Source organism: Nesoenas mayeri, assembly GCF_963082525.1.
Source record: "Nesoenas mayeri genome assembly, chromosome: 15".
Classification (NCBI taxonomy): Eukaryota; Metazoa; Chordata; class Aves; order Columbiformes; family Columbidae; genus Nesoenas; species Nesoenas mayeri.
This window is the reverse complement of record NC_137559.1, coordinates 5,892,320-5,915,243: the sequence shown is the minus strand read 5'-3', so window position 1 is coordinate 5,915,243 and position 22,924 is coordinate 5,892,320. Positions and strand designations below refer to the sequence as shown.

General features: G+C 47.7%; 2 protein-coding genes across 4 annotated transcripts; one reads left to right on the top strand and one right to left on the bottom strand.

The window, feature by feature from the left end:
* The first annotated feature begins 1,605 nt into the window (after nucleotides 1-1,605).
* On the top strand, nucleotides 1,606-6,593 carry HAGHL (hydroxyacylglutathione hydrolase like). The gene is made up of 8 exons (XM_080353643.1): nucleotides 1,606-1,925; nucleotides 2,926-2,990; nucleotides 3,081-3,198; nucleotides 3,877-3,985; nucleotides 4,118-4,221; nucleotides 4,388-4,489; nucleotides 4,574-4,653; nucleotides 4,991-6,593. Exons 1-8 carry the CDS (start codon nucleotides 1,821-1,823, stop codon nucleotides 5,154-5,156), a joined length of 849 nt encoding a protein of 282 aa, XP_080209769.1. The 5' UTR covers nucleotides 1,606-1,820; the 3' UTR covers nucleotides 5,157-6,593.
* A 228-nt stretch (nucleotides 6,594-6,821) lies between these two features.
* Nucleotides 6,822-20,329, bottom strand: CIAO3 (cytosolic iron-sulfur assembly component 3). Of its 3 annotated transcripts, none has more exons than XR_013922849.1 (12): nucleotides 20,222-20,329; nucleotides 17,989-18,084; nucleotides 16,584-16,727; nucleotides 16,137-16,269; nucleotides 15,597-15,731; nucleotides 15,153-15,271; nucleotides 13,883-14,012; nucleotides 13,560-13,632; nucleotides 10,617-10,754; nucleotides 9,426-9,583; nucleotides 8,190-8,557; nucleotides 6,822-6,954 (listed from the first exon to the last, which is right to left on the bottom strand). XR_013922849.1 is itself a non-coding variant. In XM_080353642.1 (11 exons), the coding sequence occupies exons 1-11, from the start codon at nucleotides 20,285-20,287 to the stop codon at nucleotides 8,319-8,321; spliced, it is 1,431 nt and encodes a 476-aa protein (XP_080209768.1). In that variant the 5' UTR covers nucleotides 20,288-20,329; the 3' UTR covers nucleotides 6,986-8,318. The 3 variants fall into 3 exon arrangements, 1 of the variants encoding a protein (XP_080209768.1); XR_013922850.1 differs by having other exon boundaries at nucleotides 6,827-6,954; nucleotides 7,289-8,557; XM_080353642.1 differs by lacking the exon at nucleotides 6,822-6,954 and having other exon boundaries at nucleotides 6,986-8,557.
* Between the last annotated feature and the right edge of the window lie 2,595 nt (nucleotides 20,330-22,924).

Here is a 22,924-nt window from a genome sequence, read left to right as displayed (position 1 = left end):
CTGTTGTCTGGGCAGTGCTGTATGACCTGCTCTGCAGCCAGCTTGAAAACTACAGGGTGGGACCTTCCCCTTGGCTGTCACTAAGGGGGAATAATGTGTCAAAGTGGATGAACTTTGGGGGAAAATAAATCCAGGTTTGCAATGAGTGGATCACCCTCCTCCTGCACTTCCCATCCTCCAGCTCGGTGTCTTGGAACAAGAGATGTGAGCGAAGAGTGTCAGGACCAGCCATGCGGGCTTGGCATCTGCATCTTTAATGCATCTTCCTCCTAATTGTATTTTCATCCTTATTTCTTGGTCCGGGCTGCATACTGCAGATCTGCTCAGATAGGAGAGGTTTTGAAACAAACGTTTCACAGCCAAAGCGAACAAAAGATTTGCAGGATTTTGGTTGCAGTTTCTCCCCTGGTGCCTGTTGGTGAGTGATGCCCCGATGGGGTCGCCCCCGCCGCGGTGTCACCGGTGTGATGTTTGTCTTCTGTGCTCACCCACATGCTGAACGGCAGTGCCTGAGCAGGATTTGCTATGGCACCATTTCTTTATTTGCTTTCAAAAAGTAAATTTTATGTAGTTCAGAAAAAAAACAAATGTGGTACCTAAAACTTTTACTGGCTGCTTAACTTGAACGCTGTGCTGCTGCTACGGAGCGTGACTGTACAGGTGGCTGTTTGACAAATGAGCAAATAAATAACAGCTGTAAACCGAGCATTGGTGGGGCAGTCTGGGAGAAAGGGGTTTCTTTTAACTTGTGGTTTTTATGTATATATTTTGTTGTACGAGCGATTGAAGTCAACCAACTTGAAGCATCTTCCTACTGAGTCCTAGGGGGAGCGGGTGACATTTTGGGAACCTCTGAGGCTTTATTCAAGGTCCTGTCATTTATATTTTTCCTTTTTGAAGAAGAATAGAGGATGTTCATCGCTTCTCTTGGCTCAGGCTGCTCCCTCCTTCACCAGTGGCATTTGGGGACCATAGTCAGCCCTGAGCCGAGACTCGTGCTGGGCCAGGAGAGGCACCAGGGGCTCTGCCCTTGTGCTTTTTGGGCTCGGTTGGTTTGGGAGCTGGCCCTGAAGCCCTGGCTGGGTCGTGCACAAGCCCCTCCCGGGACCATTCCTGTGTCCTGGACTCGCCTGTACCATCTTGTGTCACTGGTGTTCCCAACACTGGGTGGGAGCCGGCACCCCCCAACCCTCCCAGAGACCGAAGAACCACATCCCCCAGCACCCCAACCCTCCCAGGGATGGGAGGGCCGCGTCCCCCTCGTTTTAGCTCGTTGTTGGTGGGAGAAGTGGCTGTTTTTGCATCCCAGGCTGCGAGTTGCTGCTCTGGCGGGCAGCAGTGAGGGGCCAGCCTGCAGTTTTGGGGTCTGGGAGGGGGGTAACCCGATGACCCCCAACCTTTCTCCGTGCCGGGCTCCCCTGCACGCCTGGGTGCTGGTGGGACCCGCGGTGGCAGGATGCGCCGTGGGGAAATGGGGGGGTGTGGGGGTCCACGGTGGATACCGGGGAGTGTTCCGTGCTGTGCTCCGGCCCGGGGCTGGGGGGGAGCGGCCCCACGCAGCGCGGCGGGGCCGGGCGGGGTCAGCCCGCCCCACGCAGCGTGACCCGCCCCACGGGGAGGGACCGCGCCGGGGCCCGCCCGGGGCCGCCCGCAGGTACCGAGCGCTTCACGCGTGGGCTCCGGGGCTTGGAAGCGGGGGGACCGCACCCCCCGTGCGGCCGGGGCCGCCCCCCGCCTTTTGCTACGTGGGGCCGAGGCCACCGCCGTGTTTTGGTGCGTGGGAGTGGGGCTCCCCCGTGTCCCGCGGCCGGGGACGGACCATGAAGGTGAAGGTGATTTCTGTCCTGGAGGACAACTACATGTACCTGGTCATCGAGGAGAACACCCGGGACGCCATCGCGGTGGATGCTGCTGTCCCCAAAAGGGTGAGAACTCCCCCCCAGGGACCACAGCCTTGCCGGGGACCCACTTGGGGGTCGTGCCCACGGTGGTGGCCCCACTCGGGGGTGGTGTACGGGGTGTTTGGGGGCAGTGGGTGCATCTGTGTGTGAGGAGCATCCCGTGGGGGGTGGACCCCTGGTAAGGCCGCCTGGGTGGGGGTTAGACGCTGGTCCCACCCCCCGGGCTGTGGGAACATTTCCATGTCCCCTTAACTGTCGCCTCCCGACTGTCCCCGTATCTGAGCTGGGTGCATTGCAGACCCCAAAGCAAGCAAGACTAACCCAAAACACGGCTTTGGAGCATCTCCCATGTCATGTCCCATTTTCCAGGAGCCAGCCCGTGGCTGTACAGGCGGGGAAGGCAGTGCCGGTGTCACCCCTCGCTGCTGTGACCCCGTGGTCCCCCTACTCGGTGACCCCCTGTGCCACCCTCAGCCGCTGCACGTTTTGCAAACGCTGTCGCAGTTTTTGAGCGTCTGTAGCTGGCTTGGACGTTTCCTTCCTCTCTGAGGAACATAGTCAGGAGCAGCCAGAGGGTTCATTAGTAGCGGTGAATTTTCAGTTGGCATTAAAGGCTTGTGGCAGCCGAGTGGCGGGGCTGGCAGCGCTGCTGGGCCCCCACCAGGACGGGTGCACAGCCCGTGCCGCACCTCTGCGCTTGTGCTGTGAAACCACCGGCCATAAAATGAGTCCGTGTCCATGAGACCAGCGTGTTCTCATCCGCCTGTTCCGCTCTGCACGACAGGGCTGGGCACGGGGAGCTGAGACTTGGTCCCTCGCTCATCCTCTCGCTGCTCAGTGGGTGTTTTTGACCATTTGCTCTGCCCTGGTCCACTGAGAGCGGTGCCGTACAGGACAGACCCTGTGCTGGGACGGGCATGGTGGGTGCCAGCTGTTCACAGCTGTGCCGTGCAGGCGTAGCGGCCATGGTGCCTGTGTCGCCTTTTCTCTGTGGTCACTTCCTTCTGCTCTGGGCCCATTTCAGTTGCTGGAAATCATCAGGAAGGAGGATGTGGTGCTCAGAGCGATCCTCACCACCCACCACCACTGGTAAGCGCTGCTGGCGTGAGCGCGGTGCTGGAGGTGGCTGTGCCGGTGCAGGACCAGGTGGCTCTTCTATTCCCTCCTCTGCCCACACAGGGACCATGCGAGGGGCAATGAGGAGCTGGCGCGGCTCTGCCCCGGGCTGCGCGTGTACGGGGCTGATGAGCGGATCGGGGCCCTGACGCACAAGGTGACCCACAACCAGGAGCTGACGGTGCGTGACCGTGGGAGCACCTGGGATCGGGCCCCACACACGGATCCTGCCCCAGGGGGCGGCCGTGGCTGGTGTGGTGCTGGGATGGTGGGGAGTGGAGCTGGGTAATGGTGCAGTCCCCAGCAGTGCAGATAGGAATGGAATCATTTTGGTTGGAAAAGACCCTCAAGATCATCAAGTCCAACCGTTACCCCACCCCTGGCACTGCTGAGAACCTCATCTCCGTCTGTTCAACCCCTCCAGGGATGGTGACTCCAGCACTGCCCTGGGCAGCCTGTTCCAGTGCCCGACAGCCCTTTGGGGAAGAAATTGTTCCCCATATCCAACCTCAACCTCTCCCCGGGTTGGCACCTGGCCAAGGCCATGCTCGGGCTCCCCATGCCCTGGGTGGGTTGCAGATGTGACACTGATTTGGGGTGAGATGGAGGAGAAACCTCATCCCATTCCCAGCCTGTCTGGGATTGTGCTGGGGGACCCAACCCTGTCCTGGGGCCCTGCTGCTGAACACATCAGAGCAGACATGTGCGATGTGAGACTCACCCGAACCGCTGTCCCCAGCATGTCTGTGACCTGAGCAGCCCCAGGCAGGTGATGCCATGAGGCTTGGGGGGTGTGGGGGTGTCTGGCTGCCTCTCAGGCCAGGGTGACCCCAGTGGGGTTCTGACTCTCTCCCCGCAGTTCGGGGCCATCCGGGTGAGGTGCCTCTTCACCCCCTGCCACACCTCGGGCCACATGTGCTACTTCATGTGGGAGGACGGTTCCCCGGATGCTCCAGCTCTCTTCTCAGGTACCCCTGCTTGTAACGTGCACCCTGTGGGTACCAGGGACACGGGGGGCACTGCCTGTGTCCCTCGCTCACAGGGTGAATCCTGAGAGCGGGTTTGGGGTCCCATCCATGCCCAGACCCCTTTCCCCACAGGTGACACCCTGTTCGTGGGAGGCTGTGGAAAGTTCTTTGAGGGGACGGCGGAGCAGATGTTCACCAACCTCACTCAGACCCTGGGGACTTTGCCCAAGGAGACGGTGAGTGCCCCATGTCTCAGCCCCAGCCTGGGGAGGGACCCCGAAATTGGGAGGGATTTGAGGCCAGGGCCCCTCGGGAGGCAGCGCCTATCCCAGGGCTGGGGTTGTGGCGGGACGGGGATGGGTTGGACACCATGGCGTGGGGTCATCCCTGCTGGCCTTGCAGAAGGTGTTCTGCGGCCATGAATGCACTGTCCGGAACCTCAAGTTCGCCTTGAAAGTGGAACCGGAGAATGAAACAGTGAAGAAGAAACTCGCGTGGGCCAAAGTAAGTGGCTGTGCCCCTGCCAAGTGGGGGTAAGGAGGGTGTTGGGTGCCAGCACGTTTTGGGACGTCTCTGTTTCTTCTGCAGCAGCGGGATGATGAGGACTTGCCCACAGTGCCCTCCACGCTGCAGGAGGAATTCCTCTACAACCCCTTCCTGCGGGTCACGTAAGCAGCACTGGGGCCAGGGTGGCATGAAAGGTCCCACCATGGGTCGAGCCGGGGGTGGGCAGGTCCTGGCTGCTGGTCCTGCCCCAAACTCTGCTCCTCTTGTCCCTCCAGCATCACCCCGTCTCCCATGGCTTCACTGTCCGGTGGGAAACTCAAGGCCTGTGGGAGGGAGCCCGGACGGGGGGTCTGCACCGCTCAGCACAGGGTCCCGCGGACAAGCCCCGTGTGCCCCAGCAGCCACCCAGTATTGGGATGTGACACCCCCTTGTCCATCTCGGTGTGCACTGGGTCCCCATCCCGTCCCCCCGGTCACAGCAGAGCCGTCTCCTTGCAGGGAGGAGCCTGTGCAGAAGTTCACGGGTAAGACGGACCCGGTGGAGGTGCTGAGAACCCTCCGCACCGAGAAGGACAACTTCAAGAAGCCCAAGGAGCGGCCCCATCCCCAGGCTGTGCTCGCCTTTGACTGGGGACTTTTCAGCCCCTTCCTCGAGAAGAAGTGAACAGCCGCGGTGGGGGCTCCCAAACCGCAGTGTCGCCATCGCCACGGGGGCTCCTGAACCACAGCATCCCCATCGCCATGGGGGCTCCTGAACCACAGCATCCCCAGCGTCCCTGTCATGGCTGGGGCTGCATCCGTCCGGCTTTGACTCCATCAGACTCAGCAGCTGGGAAGCTTCTGTCTTTAACCTGCTTGTTTTGAGGATAAAAGAACTGGAAAACACTTGGCTGAAACCTACATTAACTTTGCCTCATCTTTAGAACAAGAGCTGGGGAGCAGCTGGGTCTCTCAAGCCTCTTCAGCCTCCAGTTTGTGCACAACCATTACTGTATTTTAACTTTTTTTAAGTCTGAGAAATGTGCAAAACTTTGATTTGCAGGTGGTGGGAAGGTGCGTTACAAACCAGTAAAATACAGGGTGTTTCAAAAAGATGGACCCAATTTCAAAGCAGTGTATTTTGTGATTTGGTTTGTCTTTTGAAACTTACAGTAGTTTTCTCTGGTTTTTTTGAGAGGGGGGAAGAACTGGGGCTTGCTGGTGGCTCTGTGACAAGCGGTGACAATCCCTTGCAGGGTTGGGCTGGGGCCGGTGGCTCCGTGCTGGACCGTTGCGGGTCTGCGGTTCCTGCCCTCAATGTGCGGAGTGTGTGTGTGACCGTCCTGGTGCTGCTGAGTTCACCCCATCGTATGTAGTTGAAATGTGAATGCAGAGGAGTTGGTCCCATAATCCTTTACCATTCGTTGTCATTTTAAGTAGCATTGATTGTAAATTTTATAGCTCCTAACACTGGAATCGAGTTGACTTCAGGGTCTTTCATGTGTGGACTGAACTGTATCCGTTACCACTGAATCCTGTTTGTGGTTGTTTCTTCCCTTGCTAGAAACTAGACTAAGGTTCTATTTTTCCCTTGTAAGCTAGAATTTACTCTCCCCCACAAGAGGGGAGGAATGAATCCTGTTGCACAAGTTGCTTCGGTGCTACTGCCTCACAGTTTCTCAGTTTCAATGCAATGGTGCTGTTTGCAGCCGTTACCTGCGTGTTGTCTGGCAGTCTGTCTGTCCTGGGAGCAGGGCTGTGTGTCTGGCAGGGTTCGGAACCAGCCCTGAGCACACTGGCAGCAGCTTCATGCAGCTCAGAGGCTGCGGGAAACTCAAGCTGTTCGGCAGGAACAGACACCTGGGAAGAGACAAAACGTAGAGCTAAAATTCTTTAACCCACAGCTAATTGAGCTTTATTTATTTGTGCACTTCTGGCCTGACGTGCATGTTCTCAGCAGAACCAGAATGCGTTTCTTGTGCACCGATGTATGGAGTGTGAGCTCAGTGCACTGACTTTGCATTTGCGGTGGCTCTTGCTGCAGACCAGGGTTTTAGGGTTCAGCACAACAGCGTGTTTGACACCTACACGTGGGGAAGGGCTGAATCCACCAACCTGCTTGTAACATGAATTGGGGGGTGAGGGGGGGCGCAGCGGGAGATTCTTGCCTTATGAACACTGTGAATTCAATAGTTGATCAGCAACACCTGAAAAATGTAAAGCTTTTAATTAAAAACATTTTTAAAAGTCTTTTACACTGTTGGCTTATTTTTAATGCAGAGTGGAGGAGGCTTTGAGAACAACACGGGCGAGAAGTGCCAGAGAAGCTGTGACAGGAGCAGGTGGAGCTCTGAGGCTTTGCTTTGCACCAGCCCTGAGCTCCAGGTCGGCACTAACGGGTGTGGGTTCTCCTGGACCAGGGGCTGGGCGAGGTTTAAACCCGGCCTAGATGCCGTAACCAGCTCCAGCTGTTTGTGTTTACTCTGCAGGAACAAAGCAACATGGCAGTTTGTTTTCAGTTTCCATCCACTGTACTTTCTGCACAATCCTTCTTCCTCACATCACAGTAAGTGGAAAAAGGAGAAATACTGAAGTGATTCAATAATGTGATTCTTAAATCCGTATTTGCTTGTGGCTACAGCAGCCACAGGAGAGATTCCACATCTGCCTGTGTCCCTCAGGTTCAGGTACAGCTGCAAATCCTCCTGCTTCCCCTCCCCATACACACGGTGACTTCAGAAAACTGATATTCAGATTAAACAGACCAAACCAGAGTTATTAATTCAGTTGTTTTTCTGTGACTAGTTCTGAAAATACCTGTATGTAAAAATCCAGAGAGCAGGACAAGCCCACCTCACCTCCAGGAACAAAAGCCCAAAGCTGTTTCACATCCATCCATCTTCTGGCACAGCATCGTAACGTGCTGCCTTAAACCAGATGTGGTCTTACTAACCTCATGGATTGCTCTGCTAAACTACTTGTAATGATTACATCTCACTTTTGTAAAGTAACACCTTTCAAAAACACCAAGGTCTGTGGTGGAAAGAAAGCTGGCAATCAATTCTTACTGGAAACACCGTAAAAATTGGGTTTTTTTGAGTTTAAGGATATCATTCATCAGTAACTGGGTGTTGAGGATGGGGTAGATGTGACAATTCTGTATTTAGGGAGAGAGACATGTAATTGCCCACAGTTATAGGCAATTATTATAGTTACAGGTGAACACAAAAATCACTCTAGCTTTTTCTTCTTAAACATTCCTCCAAGCCCCATTTCATCAGGCAATCAAACAGCCCTGGAGATGCTGCTGGTACCTGAGAGGCCAAAGCCACCGCAGCTGGAGCAGCCACAGGGACAAGCAGAACTCGAGGTCTAATTAGACCATTTAGAACTAAATGAGGATGTCCTGACAGAGACAGCCTTAAAACTTGGTGCTGTGAAAACACAGCGAGGCCTGGGCGAGGAACTGTCACCAGCACAAAGCTCAGCGGGGCCATGGGCTACCACGAGCCGAACCGTCCAGCACCTTAAATCCAGCAGTTCTGGTAGGAATCGGGTTGTGAAGGGAACACAGATTTAGTCTTCAAAGGCTGCGTAGAGGCAGGATGCATTGCTGCGTCTTTTGACGTGTTTTAAGTCAAGGTTTGTTTTTTATTGACGCCACTTCAATAATTACAAAGCTGTATGAATTAATACTGCCGGGCTCTACGCGCGTTACCTTAACGAGAGTCAGAAATTGCAAACTCCCAGTGACGGCACAGAACACTAGCTGTCTTTTGAGAATCTGAAATCCACCAGAGTTAAAAAGGCACTGAGTGTCCATATTGGGGCTCCACAGCGTCCATCTTCACCACTTGATGTTAAATCCAGTGCTCGTTTTCTCCACCGCGTGGTACCCTGTGTGCAAAGCTTCCGCAGCCTTTCCCGAGCCCGTGCCGCCCAGCCACCGCTCGTACAGCTCCTGCACAGCCCGGTTCTCCTCCGGAACTTCAGTCCGAAGGGACTCGTACAACCTCTCGACTTGCTGAAGCTGCTCCTTGCTGGATTCCCCGTCAAGTTTGATCTGACCGCCTCCATTTAAACAGCCTGTGTGCAACAAAGGGAGAAAACGTCACTGAGTTTATCAGAAAAAAGAAACCCCAAACAACTGCAGTTAATTTAGTGCACCTGCAAACATTTAAGCAATGAAAACACCATTATAATTGTGGTTTCCTCCCCAGGTATCTAATGCAGCAGCCCCTTGGGGAAATGGTTGGGCTGGTGTGTCCCGTGCTCACTCTGGCTCGTGCCTCCAGATAAGGACCGGAATGCAATCCAGGGGAAAATGGCCTTGGCATTTCACCTGAAGGTAAGATCAACACCCCTGGGCAGCGTTCTGGGCTGAGCAGGCTGGGAGCTGTGCGACATTTTGGGGATCAAGAGTTTCTCCGAGCACTGAGAGCGGCAGCTCAGCATCGCTTTGGGCCAGGCTCGAGCTGCCCGTGCTCTCTGCGAGCGGGTTCCAAGAGAATCAGGAGGGAGATAAAGGAAAGTTTGCACAAAATTGAAAAGGAAATAAAAGAGGGAGAAAGACACTTTCTTCAGCAGCCATAGCAAGTGTTCTCTGAAAGCGTAATGGTCAGTTTTGTGCAATTGTAGGGGAAGAATCTCCTCATGTGCCAAAGAGCTCAGAAAAGCAGGATGACCTCCTTAGAAGTACTAATTATGCAAATTTTGTGCAATGGAATTTAACTGTAATTACTTAACTCCTGAAGAATTACTAGCTTCTAGGTAGGAAAATAGACATACAAACAACTTTGAAATTCCGATGCTCTGACTATCACATCTCAAGAGCCTGAAGGCTTTGCCACGATAATTCAGGATCTGAGAAATTGCCTATTCTTAGATTTTATTTATAGTTTCATACAGCTTCTTACAGCTACGGATTGTAACAGTTCAACCTGCGCAGCCCTACCTGATGGGCAGGCCATGACTTCAACATAGTGATAGGGCGACCGCCCTCGTTTCAGCTTCTGCACCAAGTTCTGTATGTTGCGAAACCCGTACGCCAACGCAAACTGGAGCAGGACGGCTCCATCCTTCTCCAGCGTCACCTCCTGGAAGTCCTTGTTTCTGAGGAACAAGAGCAGAGAAAATGTCTTATCCAAATTAACTTCTATTTTAAACTTCAAAGAGCCCTGTGCTAAAACCAAGTTCTTCGGGAAATCTTATTTGAGAAAGCTGTCCTAGTTCTTCATCACCCAAACAAAACATGAAGGTATTATCTTCCAGATCCTTGCTTGAGGACCTGCTGGGTAACACCTGTGTTGAATAAATCCTTAAAATCTAAGCAAATGGAGCCTCAACAAAAGTTTCTTTGTGATCAGCCTTCTGAGTTGGCTTCAGCCAACTTATACATTAGTGAGGCTGCTAAGGAAACTTTTAAATTGTAGCAGGTCATAAAACCATGGAGCAAACCATTACTGAAGGCTTCCAGACTCAGAAGGTTTGTGGAAGTGCCTGATAAATATTCTTGATAAAAGAATAAGTAAATTGATTTTTATCAAGTATTTCACATTGAGGCTCTGGAGGACTGTTTTCTTCTGTTTCCTAGACCAGAGAATCCCACACATAAATGTTGCTGATCAGGGATATAATTAATTACCAATGGTACATTAATACTATAACTGGGAAGGTAGTGGGGATCTCAGCTGAATGAGCCTTTGTGCCCAAACTCAAGTTTTCTGTCTTGCTACGACACAGTGAAAACAGCCCCAAAGCCTTGGCACAAGATTTTCTGTTCTGTGATAGCCAGATCAGCAGCATATCATCTTTATCAGTCTGATTGCAGGTGAGGAAGCTCAGATCCATGTGAGCTCTGCCTTCTAAATTACTCTAAAAATTGTCTGCAACTCGATACTGGGAAAATCCACCAGGCCAAAATAAAGTGTGTGGGTGGCGAAGAGGCCGCAAGTCTCCCCGGGAAAGGCTGGACGGCACGTGGGCTGATTTATTGCCAGGCAGCTGTGGGAGCGAGAAGCCAATTCCCATGCCTGGGAGTAAAATGTTTAACATTGCAAGGCAAGTTTCAGTCCCTCAGCAAGATAATGGCGTGAACAGAGCTGCAGTAACAATAGCGCTTTCTGTAGGAATTTAAACTCCTTACTTTAAAGGTTTGTACTGAATTGTGTCCACTTGAATTCCAAAGAGCTCCTTGGCTGCGTATTTGTAGATATGCTCCAAATAGCCACCAGAACCTCCTCCCGCATGGCCAGTGAGCTCCTCTCCTGCAGCGCTACCAAACCTGGGGAAGGGAAGAAAGCAGCAGTTTTAGGGGAGTCTTTGCTAAAACAGAACAGGCAACACAAACGCAAAGGTCCAGGGGACTCGAAAGCAGCAGAACAAGCTGCAGATCAGCCCTCTCTGAGCTCTGCGCTTCTCCCTTGCTCCTGGGGAGCAACTATTTAGAGCTTCAGAACCCAGCAGGTTTAACTCTGTCTCGCCTAACGCTGCTCGGGTCAAGCTCGGTGGAAATACCGTCACATGCCACAACAAGGCCTGACCCATGCACTGCCAACTTAATCTTCATGTGCCAAAAACATGTTTGAGTTATTAAGGCAAGGGCAATTACCTGATGTGCATATTTTGTTAGTTTTCTGTTTAACATCTCTACAAACATCCTGGTTGCACTGAGAAATGGCAGGAGGGCAATAAGGAAACAGCAGTGGTGTGGGGCTGTCCAACCTGTGCTTCTCTTAGAGAACACAGCCCAGCGGGACTCCTGTCTCAGTTCTGCAGCCTCAGCAGAAGCCGAGTTGGTTATACAAAGCTCTAGTTTTGTGTTACAAAGTATTTTTTTGAAACCAGCTATTTAAGATGTGGTTGCTGGGATATGAGTAGAACACTTCTGGGAGGCATCAGTGCTACGATCACAAGCAGAGAGATGAAATCCGTGTTGCTGTGGTTTCTTGTGCTTTAACTTATATAAAAAAGGTGAACGAACCTAATGATGCCAGGACATTTGCTCCTCAGCAGGATCCTGGTTCAAGTTCAACGCATTTTTGGTGTTGAACAGCTACGTTAACCTAAGTTCTGTAATTCCAGTTCTGTGCAAATAATTCCAACTCCCTGACATGCCAAAACACAACCAACTATTCAGAGGTCAAGATAATGTTTCTTGAGAATAGCTCACCAGATGGGAGCCACAACAATAGCTTTTGTTAGCAGAGAATAACAAGCCAAGGGATCTGCTCTAAGCACTCATCAGGCACTGACACCCACATTCCCCTCCTAACAGCTGCAGAGGGGAAAACACTTGAATTCAGGCCAAAGAGTTTCAAGTCAAATTGAAGATGTTGCCTCTTGCAGATAAAAATCTCAGCTTTGGAAGAACTGCAGAAGGCAACACTCTAGTCTGCGATCACCCGCTGAAACTATTTTTAATTTGATCTTGTTTACAGGAACTGAGCTTCATTAACAAACCGTTTCAGTGTGTCTGGCCTCACGTAGTGCTGCTCTCTGAAAGCGGGGCTGCCAGGAAGCTCCAGCGCTGGCCCGGAGCGAACGGTTACACCAGCAAAAGTCCCGGGATTTCTGGCACTTTAACTCATTCTTGCTGCCAAATGCAATAACCTCTTAATGGGCTTTTCCACGTGCGGGAGGATAAAGCAGAACAAGAGCTATCGCGCTGCTGATGTGAAGGCTCCGAGCTCCGAGGGATACGTGCTGTTTGTGACCAGTCAATTCACCCAGCGCATTAAAGCCAGCAAAAGGTTATAGAGGCGCTTTATCACCGCGAGTGCGAGGCCTGGTGCTCACAATGTACTCTGAAGAAGCTGTCCAGAGATGTTTATCAAGTAATTAGACATTCAGTTCTATTTTATAACTGACACTTCTACAATGTCAGCTCCTCAGGGAACCCAAACACTTCAGAATCTGTTTTTCTCCTTAATTTTCTGTTAGTGGTGTAAGAGTAAAGCAGGTAGAACAGAAGTATCTGTTTACATGGGCAACTTTTGAAGTTGTACTTTTGGGACTCACCATGCACGCCTTTACTATAGCTTGAGAATACTTTTCTTTTTTGAAGTGTATGCACAGGTTGCTTTCACAACCTCAGAAAAAGACAAGAAGTGTGCCTAAATCAATCTGTGCTAGTAAATGTGTGATGTGAAACCTCCACCTAACAATTCACTGCAATGTAGCAGAAGGAAACTGAGGCTCTGGGCACGCATGTTATTTTAAATCACCTCTTACAATTCTTATAGGTTGCCACATGTGTAGCCTTTCTGTTCAGTTATGTGCAAAGTGCTTCTTTTAAACTGAAGAAGAGAACGCTTTGGTATAGTGTTCCATGCAGAACCACAACTGCATGTCAACTTAGATGAATAAAATGTGATTTTTAATGTTTCTATAGTCACTTAGATCTCTGTGCTGCTGTCACTTAACCAGATGTTACTTGTCAGTTGAAGCAACTGAAGTCTCATCTGTTTTGCACATGTTTAAGATCTTATTTTTTTTTACAAATGAAGACTCCTAGACATTAGCTGAGTGACTCAGATATTTCTTTCTTACGCTTTAATTCTGGAATCCTCACAGTAGCTCTGATAACTAAGGACAGGTGCAAGCAAACTGAGTATGGTGCAATAACAGGATTTGTTTTAGCAAACTCTTTTATCACTGATCAGATTCTTTCACTTTTCAAATTCTGCAGATAGACTTTTGTGGGATTCCACCAGCTATATTATGAGTAACTGTAACTGAAGTCAATGACTGTCATGCAACTTCTGCTTCTCTGCATAATTATTTTGCCATTATGCTCTCAGTGAGCTAATTGTAGCAATCCTGCTGATTTATAGTGAGAGCTGCTAATCCTTGGACTACTAAAATCTAGAACAAATAGTTACAGATCCTCCAAAAGTAGAGATTCAGCATATTCTGTAACATATTTTATGTACAACTGCACTGATTCAAAATCAGTGACACAAGAAAAACGCAAACACCTGCAGCCTTGGCCAGCACTGTAGTAGAATAGCAAATTCTGTTGAATAATTCTGTAAATAATGGATGCAAAAGGACACGACTGAAGATGTGAATGAGATTTTGTTCTTACATGGTATCCAAAGCAGCAGGATCTACATCTGACAGAGACACTCCCTCTTGTTCCAACAACTTCAGAACTTCTCCTAAAACAGAACCACAGATATAAAAAGATCTTATTTTGGTGATAAAGGAATAAAAAAATCCACAGGTTGGTACACAAGACCGCATGTGTGATCTTTACCAGTACATGATTTGCATTATTAAAGTGTAATTATACAGTAATTATACAGCAATTATACATACAGTACACCCTCTAACAGAGTTGTTAAACTGAGTGAATGCCTTGCTTGGAGGCTTACAGAAATTAGCCGGGCTGCCTCCAGCTCTGCTCACCTGTGGTGATGACACAGTCCACGTCACGGGTTTGGTATTCCTGGTTGAAAAAGTCTGGCCGCGAAGCCTCCAGCTTTTTGTCGTAACAGGGCATCACTGTGACGTGGTATATCCGGTCAGGGGTTAAGTGCTGGAAGAAAGACAAAGCGGTGCAGCTGGGTTGGCCAATTTCAAACCTGTCTGGATGAAGATGTTTGCCAGGTACAAATGAGAACGATGAAACTGGTGTCACCATGTCTCTGGAAATACTCTTCGCTATTATTCAACTTTTTTTTGGTGTGTATATATATGTATATATACACACAGAAATTTAAATATACATCAAATTATTTCTCTCATAGAACCCAATTTTAGTTTGTAGGAAGTGTCAGCAACATGGTTTTTTCCATGTCCTCCCACTTTTGCTGGTGCAGATGATCCAAACAGAGTCAGTCAGTGAAGAATTCCAAATGATGCGGTTAGAGAATCTGCTTCTTCCACGCTACTAAAATCCAGCCCCTGCATCAGCAACTAAGAAATAACCTGGTGTTGGACAAAAACCTCATGACCATCCAAGAAACAAGTACAGGCCAAGGAAACAAGTCATTCACTCAAGGCCATCGTTTCAGTATCTCGTGCCAAATATTCGGAGTTGCTGCCAATTTTTGTAACATGTATGCAGATGTCAGCATTTACTTAATGCAAGTGTTAAATCACTGCTCATTAGTGGACAATAAATCATACAATCAGAAAGACTGCTTAGGTTTCTTACTGGACAAATCTAGGTCTTTAGTATAACTCTAGTCTTTAAAGACCAAATTCACATTTGGAAAGATTCCAAAGGTTAAAGACAGAGAACAGAACTAAGTCAAACTGAAAGAGAACATTAAGCTGGGAACGAGCAAGTCATTTTTAGATGAGACATGATCTGCACGTATGCACTGACTGGAGCTTTGTCCCAGGCTAATTTATTTTAAGTTGTTCACCAACTTTAAACAACACGAAAATACCACACATAGTCAAGATGGGAGCACCAGGACACTGACAAATAAGTTCCTCTGGCCTTCCCAAATAACACGCAGAGGTTTTAAATTGTCCACTCAGCATGAGCTTAGTGTTACTGCCCTAGTTGCTAACTTTTCATTAGATAAAATAGAAATGAGAAAGATGTTGCCTTTTGCAAGATAGTTTTTACCTTTAAAGCCTAACGTACAACATGTAGCAAAATAAAAAACAAAACATCAGCTCCAAGTCTTCAATGTGAGCAGTTCAGCGTTCTTCAGCCCCTTACCTGCTGTTCCGCAAAATGGCCCTTGATCAAGGAGCCCATGACCTGCTGGGGAGACTTGGTGGTGCTGATATAGGGAATGATGAAGCTGCCGTGGGTCTTCTCTGCGTAGCAGATCCAACCTGATAAGAGCGTAATTAACAAATTACATTAAAAAGAAAATAACAAGCACCCCTTCACTCCACTCACCCTCCCTGCAACCCCAGACTTCCTACCTTTAATTATCATTTTCAGTCTCACTTCAGCACAAAAAGCAAAGGAAGCTTAACATAAGATTAAATTAAAGAGCTCCTTAGGTAACTGTACAGCTCATTAGTGCTATTAACACCAATCCTCTAAGCAAATGTACCCATTTAAACTTTACTGACTAGCTTTCTGCATTTTAATTCTAGTGTATTATTAGTGTACTATAATTTGATTATTTCCATAAGTAATTTAACACTATACCCGGACAGGCAGAAGCCAGCATTGGCAAAGCCTTTTTGTCTTCGGATTGCTTCCGAAAGCGTTTCACAAACTCTCGCTGGCTTTCCAATAGGCTGAAGTTTCTTGAGAAAGTTGTATCAAAAACATAGTGCACACCTAAGCAATACAGAATCTGTGTTAAAATTCGCAAGGAAGATAGGACAAACTGCAACAAAAAGCCTCCAGTCAAACTCAGCTCAACCTTATTTATGTTTATTTAGAGGTATCAATCTCTGCCGTTGATAGTGAACCAGTTTCCCTAGCATGTCAGCACAATAAGACAAACAAAAGTGACAGGAGGATTGCAAATCTAATATTTGAAGTTCGTTCCTTCCATCACTGCATGTTTTTTATGTGACTGAAGTTGTAGACACATTTACATTTTAGCTAACGACAATCACAAACCAGTAAGTGTCCATGGGGCGGTTAAATCACACCAACCAGGTGTGCACAGAACAATTATCCTTAACATTCACCCCAGCAGCCCCCCCCATGACCAGCAGAATGTGGTGCCACACTTGCCTAAACTCTTGAAGAACGCGGTCAGCTTCTGCGCTGTTTCCAGAACACCCAGTTTACATTTTGCTGCTAGTGAAGCTCTGGATTGTGGTGAAACAGAAATCACCACCAATTTCTGTTCATTGGGAGCGGCAGTCTTTGAAAAAAACAAACAACAACACTGCTGAGATAATATTAATGTGACACATGCAGAACTTCCAGCACATTAGGGCATCAGAAAGTATCTCTTGGCTTAACCCTGAAGTCAGTAACTTACTGCATTAAAGGTCCTTTCCAAACCCATTCTAACTTTTTAAAAATCAGAAAAAACACAACAGTGCACTGAGAACACCCGTGGATCCTTCAGAAATTGATTTTTATGTGTGCTGTTTCTACACATGCTTCTGCAGATGCCTCCTATCGATCCGCTACAACTTTCTGCAGCTTCCCCAGCCATGACTTGTCACCCACCTTGTTAAACGTCAGCATTTTGCAGAGCTCTTCGTGGCTCTGTTGGGTGATTAAAACACTTTCTGCTGATGTAATGCAGCCACTACAAGCCAGACAGTCGTTCAGAGTAATTTTAGCCTTTTCCAGTTTCTGTGCTTCTCCATCCTAGAAAGAAACAGATCAGACTCACTTCTCTTCACAGTGCAGAATTATGCAGCAGTTTTCCCACCTTTACTGTATTTAGCACAAAGATGTTGCCTTTTTTATGCTCTTGGTTTATCATTTAAAAAAAGCGCCTTGTATTTTTAGCAAGGCGAGAGGGAAGACTTTGAAGTTTGCTGCTTTCAGTGGGATTATCTGGCATAATATGCTGAGGAATTTCAGGAAAATTTTAACAAGACCAAGAGCATAATGTCACCTCTGTCAGGTGCAGCTCATGTTATTGAACAGTATGGGACCTGTTTCTTCACATGAACTTGAACTTCACTCTTAAATAGACCACAAACTCGCTAACATTTTTAACTGATAGTGAGTGTTCCGCAATCTCTCTGTGTGTCAAACTTACACGGACAGTGATGGGAGAACTGTACGTATGAAGGACAGTGTGTGACTTGCCACTGGAAGGAAATATATTTCATAATATTTGACCTGAATAAGTCAGTTTTTCAGTTTTCTCCTGAGACTCCTTTCCTCTTACACTTCACCTTTCAATCAAGTCAGAAATAGAGCGAGCAATTAGGTACAACTAAATTAAAATTTTAAAATAAGAAACCAGACTTCTATGGGAGAGCTGTATCCCCCTTTTTTAAGTCAAAAGGTCATCATCTGTTTAAAGTTAACAGTACTGTTTCTACATGAATTCCCAGCTTGGGTAACTAACTACAAAATGCAAACCTTTCTTGTGTAAACAGGAGAATAATTTTCCAGAACTCAGCATTAAATTTTTAAGCAGGAGGCTTATGAATCCTGCAGGCTACCTAACAAACAATCTGAAATATTATGAAAAAAATCAAGAGCAAAATTTAAGAGTATCTATTTGAATCTCTTTGAGAGTCAGCACTCTGCTCCATGACATTATGCAACAAGACATTGTCTCAGATAATCTAAGAATTGCTAATACTTAAGTACTGAGGGCAAAATACTCAGCTTATCTGATCTCATACTGAAAATCAATGTTAATTAATGTCAGTGTTTCAGAGCATAAAAGATTGACACGAAATCAGAATTACTGCTTATAAAACCCGGTAATTTAAAAGTTGGACTTTGGAAAAAAAGATACAAGAATGCTGACATCAACAACAGCAACACTTTTCTAGCATCTTGGTTCTCTTTGAGGCATTAAATAGCTGTAGACTATTCAAATATTTAACAATACATCCATGTTTTCTGGATATTTTACACAATCATGAAGAAAAATCATACATACCTGATTGATCTGAAAATAGCTTCCATCTGCTTCAATTCTGATCTTGGCTGCTGCTTTTCCAGGTTTTTTTTCCACTTTTACAGGTTTGATACATTCCTGAAAGAGAAATAAAGCCCGAAAGTCAGGAGACAAGCAATGAAGTGTGGAAGAGGTGGATTTAATAGAAAGTAGAACGATTGAACCCAAACACTAGTTATAGAGTGAACGCCACCCACTCTCCCTTACGCTGTGCTGGATTTTCTTGTAGTGTCTACAGCCACCAAGGGAAAATGTAAAAAGCCCAAACTGCTCACCCCTTTTTTACAGAAGGAACACTTTTCCAGCATCATACCAAAAGCAGGAAGGATTTTGCTGTTCTTTCTGAGAACACAGCGGTTTTACATGTCTGGCCTGGAGCAGACTCGCCTGCACTCTCTCTCCCTCTCAAATACCAGACGCTCCTGCTCCTTCATTGCAAATTTTAACTGGGGGAGGCGTGGTCACCACAGCCGATATGTGGTTAGTGCCAATGAAGTTCCACTTAATGTGGAAAGGACTCTGACGGCCTCAGATGGACTGCTTCCAGTTTTCTGTGCTGTTCTATGATCAAGTCTCCAGGGTGCCTTTTGCGTTTTGTGCGATTTTTATTGTTTAGGCACCTCATGACTCCTTGTCCTTCTTCAGCTCGGATTTGCTTTGCCTTTTACCACCTTTGCTCTGCCAACATCTTCAGTTTCCCTCCCTAAATTAATCCAGCTTTTCTACATTTTGCACAATCCACAGACTGGCCGGAACAAGTCATGATGATCCTTCAGTTATGCTCGGTCAATAAAACAACAATCTCTACTTGAAACAGAGAAGCATGTTGCATTATTTACATGCAAGACTTCACTAGGAAACCCAAGTACAAGGAGAGTTAATGGGGTTTGCTATGCCCCATTCCATTGCTCTCAGTTCAGGATAGTTTTTCTGCTGCACTTGTCAGCAAATACGCCCAGAATTACTCTTTTGTACTTCTGTGAGTGCCTGAAGTCTCCTGAGGAACAGTCTTGACCCGTCCTTGTGCTCACCCTCCTCTGCCACCCCAGCAAGAGCAGGTATCTTCCCTTTTACCGCTTTATTTATCCCTGGAGGGTTGAACAGAGGTGGAGATGAGGTTCTCAGGGACATGGGCTGAGGAAGTGACCACATGGACTCCTGGCGCAAGTGAACCAATGTTATAGTTGAATTAGTTTTTACATCTTATAGTTGAAATTAGTTTTGCATCTTATAGTTGAAATTAGTTTTTCTTATAGTTGAATTAGTTTTCTGTTTTGCAAACTGTATCTAAGATTCTTGGTTTAGTAAACTGTATATAAGATGCTGTATCCAAGATTTTTACCTTATCTTGAAGTTTTCGGACTGTGTCCAGGGAGATGTGCGTTCAAGCATGGTCTTATATGACCATACCCTATTCTTCAAATTGACATAGATTTATGACATATTCTCTTAAAACAGGTAACTTAGAAATAACTGATAAACATGCGAATGTTACTTAGCATTGCTTAGATAGACAGTTTGTGTTAGAATAGGTGTAGAATATGCTAATGGTTGTTAAGAGTTGTGATGAATATGTATGTAACTAAGTTGTATAAATGTAGTGAACTTTGAATCGGTGGTCGAAGCCAGCTTTGGGTGCGAACCCCTGGTTTCCCAGCGCTGGAATAAAAGCACCGCATATAACTACGTCCGTGGTTATGTGTCCTTTTTGCTAACACCAAGAGACCCTTTATTTCTGCAAGGCACTTACATTTATAGTCAGTAGCTGTTGTACATGCGTTTAACTTTCTGTTTTAATTGGCTTATGCTAGCTGTTCACGCACTTAGAGTTATCTTGCCATTGGTTTACTTAATCTTGCACGCACTCTGGCAGCTTGGCTGACACATTGTAAATATCTTTTCTTGTACAAAAACATTCTGGTTTCTCATTCTATTTTGGTCAAGGTCGTTCCAGTAACTCAAGATGACTGTCTGGAAGATACTCCACAATGGGTTAGTGCCAGCGGTGGGTTAACGGTTGGACAGGACGATCCTGAGGGGCTTTTCCTCCCACAATGATTCTGTGATCTGACGTGTGGAAGCGCCGCCCTCGGCCCCTTCACCCCTGCCCGCGCTGAGCCGTGTCCCGCCCGCGGCCAGGCTGTCACCACCAACCCCTCAGCGCCACCTCCTCACCCTGCCAGGGCCCACCCCGCGTCGGGAGACCCGCACCCACCTGGGCCGGCCCGATGAAATCGTCCAGGTCCGCCAGCTGCAGGACCCCGCTGAACGGAGACGCCATGGCGGCCGCGCCGCCGTCGAGCGCGGCAGCCAGCGGGGGGGCGGGGCCTGCCACTCTGTCGTAAAAGGGAAGCGCCACACTGCCGGAAAGGGCGGCGGGGCGGGAGGCCAGTGTGGTGGTTGAGGCAGCAGGCGGGGTCGTTCTATGGCTGGAAAGGCCCGACACCCCGCAGACAGGCTCCTTGCAGGGTATTGGTTCATTTATAGGCTGCGGTGGAAAGTATGTTAGGCTGAGGTAAGATGTAGGCACTGTAGAGAGGGAAGGTATCCTGGGTTTTAGCCCTATAAGCTGTGTGGGGCTGCTGCTTTTTCTTGCAGAGAAAAAACCCTCAGAGCCCTGGGATTGTGGGGCGGCCTGGACACCCATCACCCTTCTTGGGACTGCTCTCCAGCTGCCAGCTGCTGAGGTTCCTGCCTCTGTGGCACAGGATTTAAAGCTGTAAATCGTCCCTGAACAGCTTGGTTGTGTCCGTGCAAATGCGTGATGTGTGGGATGTTAGGGAGACCAAGCTCAGTGTGATAAGTGATTAATTCTTTGAAGAAAACAGTTTTATTTATATGAGAAGCGGTGGAGAAAGTGGTGTAACAATTTTTCAAGGTTGCTTGTTGAGAACTTTGCATCTCCTTGATTGCAGACCCTGCTGGAGGTTTTGCTCTGTCAGTAGCCTTGCAAGGAAAGCTTTGCAGACCTGGGCTTCTACAGAGTGCAACCTGATACACATTAACAGGAGCTTTATTAACAAACAACTAGCTTTGCACTGTTTGTAGAAGCACCCTGAGGTACCTAGATGGAAGGTGCTAAGTGCCTGTGATGTTAATGAGCAGAGCTGTGGGCAGAATGCAAAGAGGAACTGGAAGTGTCAGGGGCCTGGTCCTGAGGGCATTGTTGGGTTTTGACCTTGCAGCTTCAAAAGCTCTGGTTAAGGTGTGGAGATGGGGCTCTAGACAATGTACTTACCAACAAATGCACCAGATTCTGCAGATTTCTGTAGGTCTTTAACATCCTGCAGTTGCACCTCTAGATTATTAAGAAGCAACAAGCTCTGAAGAAAGTAAACACCCTTGTTGATTGATGAGTCTCTGTGCTAGAATACCTCATTATAAGAGGAGGATATCATCTTACGAAAAAGTTTTTAGTAGCCAGAGGGGGAGAACACAGTAAAAAATCCAAAACGTGTGATTTTTAATATATGTCGTTGCTCTTCCGGTTGCAGGAGGTACTGAAATAAATATAAAGGCACCTGATCAGTTTTGACTGCACAGGGATGGTCCACGGAGACAATGATCTGTTCTGGATTCTGCAATAACCATTCCACCTCCTGATGACTTTCCCATCTGCCCATTTGGGAATGTTTTACTAGTGTAGACTACCGGTGGAAGGAGCGAAAGTCATCTGCAAAGTTGGTTATAATTAAATTATGCAAAACACTGGGGAACATGTGGTGTGTGACAGTCCTGCTCCTTCACAGTGAACCCAGCGTGACTTCCCAGTTGAACCTGTGTGTGATATTCAGTGTGGTGATGCTGAGCTTACAGCTAAGCATATGCCAGCAGATCCCACTGCAAAATTGGGAACATCCTTTCTTTCATGTTCTAAGTGATTATTTTCAGTACAGTGAGAGAGAATCTGCCATCAGGCAGGCAAGGAATAAACTTTTTGTGTACTTTTGCTGTGCAGGTACAAGCCTTTTGGAATTTGTTGGCATTCTAGGCATATATAAGGGTGTCAGAACTAGGGAAAACTCGATGGTAATTCCGAAGTGCTCTCTCACCTGCTGATAGCTCTTGTGAAGATGCTGCTTCAAGATGAAACCCAAAATGAGGTCCCAGCAAGTCTTTCAGGCCCTGAGCACTTAGTTCCTATACAGGGAAAATAATAATACAGAAATTAGGCATGTTCATATGAAATTCTGTGGAGTTGCTCATTCAGTAGTTACATAATAGAGACTTTTAAGCTGATCAGCACCACTTAGTTTGTGTTCACTCTGCACAGAGATGGTGGTGTCTCCAAGGCAGGGTAAGCAACAGTGTTTAATGTGTGTTATGTTCACTTCTTCTGGATTAAAGCCTATGAATGTATTAGTGACCCTGATGGGGTAGTTGGAGGCAATTTTTTTGACTTCTTGGGCCTTTGTGTGGGGAAATTTTAATCCCTCTGAAGCCCAGTGCGACACATTGTTACCGAGAATGAGCTGTGACATTGCCAGTCACCCTGTACAGACGTTCAGCTCAGTACCTTAAATTTAGCATTGAAGTGAATGAGATCTTGCATGGAGGATTGTTCTATGAATTTCCCCAGGTTTATGTCAATCCAGTTTCTCATTCCTCTTTGGGTGTCACAGGCAATCCCTAGAAAGAGGGAAAAAAACCTACAGGTCTATTGACAAGGCAGCGTTACAAAGTAAGACAACACATGTCCTTTCAGGGCAGTGATGATGCTAATGAAAGGCACAGAAATTGGACAGCATTCCCATGGGCATTGACTCTTAGATTATTTGTTGAATTAAGAGATGTATCAGAGCCAGTTCTAACTCTGGGAAACATCCCCATGTGTGTAGGCAGGACCCCTAGACAGGACCAGCTCCAAAGAGACTTTACATCAAGTCTGGATCTGCTCAGTGAAGTTGGTTCCAGCCAC

What these genes read in the sequence shown, in the direction of transcription:
- CIAO3 (XM_080353642.1), bottom strand. Translation starts at nt 20,287, where the DNA reads ATGGCGTCTCCGTTCAGCGGGGTCCTGCAGCTGGCGGACCTGGACGAT. An exon ending in AAATGCTGACGTTTAACAAG is followed by an intron (nt 16,270 to 16,583) that starts GTGGGTGACAAG and finishes TTTTTTTCAAAG; the next exon opens with ACTGCCGCTCCCAATGAACA. An exon ending in CGCGTTCTTCAAGAGTTTAG is followed by an intron (nt 15,732 to 16,136) that starts GCAAGTGTGGCA and finishes TGTATTGCTTAG; the next exon opens with GTGTGCACTATGTTTTTGAT.
- HAGHL (XM_080353643.1), top strand. Translation starts at nt 1,821, where the DNA reads ATGAAGGTGAAGGTGATTTCTGTCCTGGAGGACAACTACATGTACCTG. An exon ending in CCCACAACCAGGAGCTGACG is followed by an intron (nt 3,199 to 3,876) that starts GTGCGTGACCGT and finishes CTCTCCCCGCAG; the next exon opens with TTCGGGGCCATCCGGGTGAG. An exon ending in TGCTCCAGCTCTCTTCTCAG is followed by an intron (nt 3,986 to 4,117) that starts GTACCCCTGCTT and finishes CTTTCCCCACAG; the next exon opens with GTGACACCCTGTTCGTGGGA.